At 44.6% G+C, this 4,729-nt stretch overlaps 1 protein-coding gene across 1 annotated transcript; it reads right to left on the reverse strand.

Annotated features, from left to right (window-relative positions):
- Positions 1-1,792: 1,792 nt before the first annotated feature.
- Positions 1,793-4,325, reverse strand: MKRN3 (makorin ring finger protein 3). Its single transcript, XM_035024343.1, has one exon. The coding sequence runs from the start codon at positions 3,873-3,875 to the stop codon at positions 2,397-2,399; it is 1,479 nt and encodes a 492-aa protein (XP_034880234.1). The 5' UTR covers positions 3,876-4,325; the 3' UTR covers positions 1,793-2,396.
- Between the last annotated feature and the right edge of the window lie 404 nt (positions 4,326-4,729).

Below are 4,729 nucleotides of genomic sequence, written 5' to 3' on the forward strand. Positions count from 1 at the left end.
CCGGTGTTCTGGAAATAGACCACTGAATTCCATTTGTGGTTCCACTAATTTATACCTATGGGCCATAGCTATATGGGCAAATTTAACCTCTCTCTATATATATATAAAGTACTTGCTTTATAAAGTTATAGCAAGTACTTCATAAGGTTGGTCTGGGAATTAAATTAGTGCTTTGGAGAGTGCTTAGTACATGGCACAAACTCTGTAAATGTACCCTGCCTTTGCTGAATGGTCAGGAAATGTGGATCTCCTGGAATTGATGCACCTGGCATATCTTCACCTCTCAGCCAAGAGAAGAATGTTCTGCAGTTGATGCATACAGAATTTTACACATTTTACATTAGATAAATTGTTAGAATTTTGCTGGGTTTCACTTCATTTGCTTGTTCAGTTACTAAAAAGACGTATGAAAACTGTCCACTTAAATTTTGTATTTTTCTTATTATCTATTTGTATATCTGATGCTGTGTTATTAAACGAATACAAATTGTAATAGTTCTATCTTCGAGGTAAATTACAATGTCTATATACTAATCTTATTTATCTCCAGCAATGCGTTTGTCCTTAATATCAACTTCCTCTATTGCAAAAGCCACAGCATTGCATTTTTTTCATTCTATTACTTTTAATGTTTCTGTATTCTTATGTTGTAGCTTTGTATTTTAAACAGCATACAATTTCATTTTAATTTTAATCAAGTCTGACCATCTTGGGGCGCCTGGGTAGCTCAGTCGTTAAGCGTCTGCCTTCGGCTCAGGTCATGATCCCAGGGTCCTGGGATCAAGCCCCACATCGGGCTCCCCGCTCCATGGGAAGCCTGCTTCTCCCTCTCCCACTCCCCTGCTTGTGTTCCTGCTTTCGCTGTCTCTCTGTCCAATAAATAAATAAATAAAATCTTTAAAAAAAAAAAAAGTCTGATCATCTTGGAGTTTTAGTTTTTTTTTTTTTTTTTTTTTTTTAAGATTTATTTATTTATTTATTTATTTGGGAGAGAGAGAATGAGAAAGAGCACATGAGAGGGGGGGAGGGTCAGAGGGAGAAGCAGACCCCCTGCCAAGCAGGGAGCCCGATGTGGGACTCGATCCAGGGACTCCAGGATCATGACCTGAGCCGAAGGCAGTCGCTTAACCAACTGAGCCACCCAGGCGCCTGGAGTTTTAGTTTTTAAGCCACATTCATTTAATCTGATAGTGTAATTGTGTTATCATATTGCCTTATCACTATTGTATTTTAGTTTTTGTCCCTTTATATATTTCACTATTTTTATCTTTCCATTCCTATGATTGGTTTCAATACTTTTGTTATTCTTTTCTTTTATAATTTTGTCACTTATATGTCGAAAACTTTTGTCAAAATCCCCTTTTTTTGAATGTCTACTGAATACAAAGAACTCAGAGAGTTCAGGATTGATTGTGCTGTTATAAGGAATAATGAGATTGTGCTAAACTGCATGGGAACACACATTTCTGTATGTATAATAAATAGCACAGTGAGCTATTAATGCCATCATAGGAATTACCAATGTCCTATTTTGTAAGTCCTTTATCTGTGTCTGCTACAACTGACCAGAGCCACTTGAATATCTGATTTCATTAGATGCTAACCACTGAGCCTGCGAAAAGGACAAAAAGATTATTTACACACTTCACGCTCAACAAAACAGCAAATCCTATTAGCCTTTCACTTTCAGCTTGCAGCTCTTCCATATACTATATTATATGATGGTGTATCTTTTATATATATCTCCAATTATGAAACTTTTATATACATTTATATGCATATACATAATTATTAAATATAGACTTTCAAATATAAATAATTTCACATCAAGCTTAACAGGATAAAAACATGTAAACATACACACCTGGTTCTGGTCAAGTAAAACACAAAACCACAAGGTAACCACATGTTCAAGAGTGCACTTGAAGGGGAATGAGGGAAGGAACAGACATGTAAACAACAAAGATGAGCAGTTGTACCACAAAGGCCCTGCGAGGGTCCATTTCTTAAGGCTGTAGTAGCAAAAAGCTCCTTGTTCAGTTAAGACTTCTCCCTTCACCCTGTCACATTTATTCTTGAGGGACTTCAAAATGAGTGTGGAAATTCTGTAAACACTAGACTAGAACTGAGTCAATCCTGTTGAAAACAGAGATGACAAAATAAACCATAAACTACAGTAATATTCATTTCATCAAACAATAACTTTAAGGACTTTTTGTTACAGTTCACTACAGTAAAGCACCATAACCTTGAAATGGGGATGGACAAGAAAACAGAGATGAATGCTTTATAAAAATGGCTTCAATAGCCTCTGTGAATGATAGATGTGTCTATAAACAGAAAACAAGCAACAGCAGATGGCAGAGCCTTAGCACAACAGACCACATGCCACAGCATTAATGCCACAGATCAAACTGAAAAAAATTTTCCCGCTCATAATGAAGCAAGTCCCACTGGTCCTCTGAGAAAGAAAGCTCATCATCTGCCAGTGAAAGAAAACACTTAAACAACAGATTGGCCAGCCGAAGCATGACAAGCTCTTTTTTACTGCTTTTAAAGGGTATCTCACCCTCTCCCACCTGAGTAGGCTCCAAAAGTTGACTGCAGTGAGCACCGGATTCCCCAGCACCCTGCCTCTGAGGATCCTCTCCCGGGCCCTCAGGGTCCGCATGCTTGTAAAAACAGTTCTCTCCAAATGGGCAGAAACCCCTGCCTTCAGCAAAATACCTGCAAGTCTTGTTGCTCATTGCCTCCTTGTACTGCTGAATAAGTTTCTGCTTCTCTTCCTCCTCCTCCACCCAGAACTCACTGGGAATGACAAAGTTGGAGGTGACCCTGCACTGTGGACAGGACTTGACGATCCTGTTGCCAAACTGTTTGTCAGTCCTCCACCTGCGGATACACTTAAGACAGTAGGTGTGGTTGCAGTTGGACAGGATGCCAAAGCGGCAGTCACTGGGGTTGGCTTTCTCATAGACAACCTCCATGCAGATGCCACACACTTTGTCCATACTTCGCTGCACTGCAAACGAGAGTTCCATATCCTTCTCGTGTGCTTCAATGCAAGCCTTTATATGGTCTGCCCTCTGCACAGCATCCACAGGGTGCAAGACCTGAAGCCCACACATATCGCATATCTCTCCATGGAGATACATGCAGCTCTCCCCACGAAAGCACTGCCCCATGGCAGCATCCCGGCAAAGCTGCTGCCCCCTTCCCACTGCAATCTGTTCCCTCTCAGTCACTGAGCTCTGCAGAGGAGCCCTGGGAACAAAAGGGAAAATGCGGCCCCGGTAGGGTTGCCCAGGAACAAACTCAATGGCATTCTCCCAGCCTTCTGCACCTGCTCCTCCAGCAGCTTCAAGGCCTGCAGTGTCTCTCTCAGCTTCAAAGAAACCCCTTTCAGCAGCCAAGCCAATCACAGGCAAGGAGCAAGAGGACGCAGCAGGGGGGGCTTCCGCCACTTCCTGAGGCAGGGTCTCGGTATGCGCAGCCGTGCTAGGGCCTTGGTCTGCAGAGGCCCAAGGCGGTGAACCATGGCCCTCCCTAGCCAACTGCCGGCCTGAGAGGTCATGAGAGTAACGACAGTTCTCCCCCTCCTTGCAAAGCCCATGCAGATAATACCTGCAGGTGACTTGCTTCGTCCAGCTGCCACCACTCCGGCCCGGCAGGCGACTGGGCCCAGCCCCTCCCCCTGCAGCCTGCGCAGGCCTCAGACGTGACGTGCGGAGGGGGGCCGGACCTGCAGCTGCAAACTGCCGGAAGACCGGGCGCGTGCGGAGGGAAGGCCCAGTTGCACCCTCCCCTGCTGCCTCGGCACCCGGAGATGCCCCAGGTGTCTCAGAGGCTTCAGTGGGAGCTGCAGGCTCTTCCATGGCAGCTTCGTCTCCCCAAATGGTACCGGAACTTCTCCGGTGTCTCTTCCTTTAGGCTTGAGGCCCAGAGAGCCGGAGCTGGCACCGTGGTGTCCTATCTATGAAGTGTGCATCTCTTTTCCTTCTCCCCTGCTCTCTTCCTGTGACTATGGGTTCCTACTTCCTCTCTGGGCAGGCGCGGCGGACACTTCCTGTGGGGGCAACGTCAGTCCTCTATTCATTCTGTACGGTCCGTACAGCGTGTTCGGTGATTCCGTATCCTCCTTTGTTCTCGTCAGTCGGGGCTGCCCCGCCCCTTCCCCGGCCTTTGCCCTGCTCCTCTACACGCCAGCTGGCCGATCCCAATGCCTCTCGCTCGCGCGGTTCTCTGGAGGACGTAATCACAGCTCTTTGAGGTTTTAATTTAATCTCTTCCAGTGTTCACTCAGACACATTGTATTTTATTGCTTTTTCATATATGCCTGTTTTAAAAATCATAATCCCCCCCCACGTCACTGCTTATGCTGGAACGTCTCGTTCATGAATATTATATATATATGTTTTTTTTTTTTTTTTTTCCTGTTCACTCCATTTTATGTCTACATGGGTCTTTGTGTGTGTGTGTGTGTGTGTTTTCTTCCTAGCCTTATGGCTGTCACTCTGGAAAGCTTTTTGTTGAGAAGACATGATTTCTTTTGGTCTTTATTCTGGAAATTCTTGCAAGCTTACTTTGGAAATGCTCTTTGCAGGCAAGGCTTTAGCAGTGAGTGCTTCTGATCTGAGGCCACTTTAGCGCTTTCAGATGTCTTAGTTTATAGTGATTTCCAATTCTCCCTTCCCACTGTGCAGAAGCTGCCGACCTCATACAATCCTGA

The sequence above is a fragment of the Mirounga leonina genome, unplaced genomic scaffold (assembly GCF_011800145.1).
Source record: "Mirounga leonina isolate KUSES-001 unplaced genomic scaffold, KU_Mleo_1.0 Mir_178, whole genome shotgun sequence".
Classification (NCBI taxonomy): Eukaryota; Metazoa; Chordata; class Mammalia; order Carnivora; family Phocidae; genus Mirounga; species Mirounga leonina.

Coding starts and splice junctions, on each gene's coding strand:
- MKRN3 (XM_035024343.1), bottom strand. CDS start 3,875: ATGGAAGAGCCTGCAGCTCCCACTGAAGCCTCTGAGACACCTGGGGCA.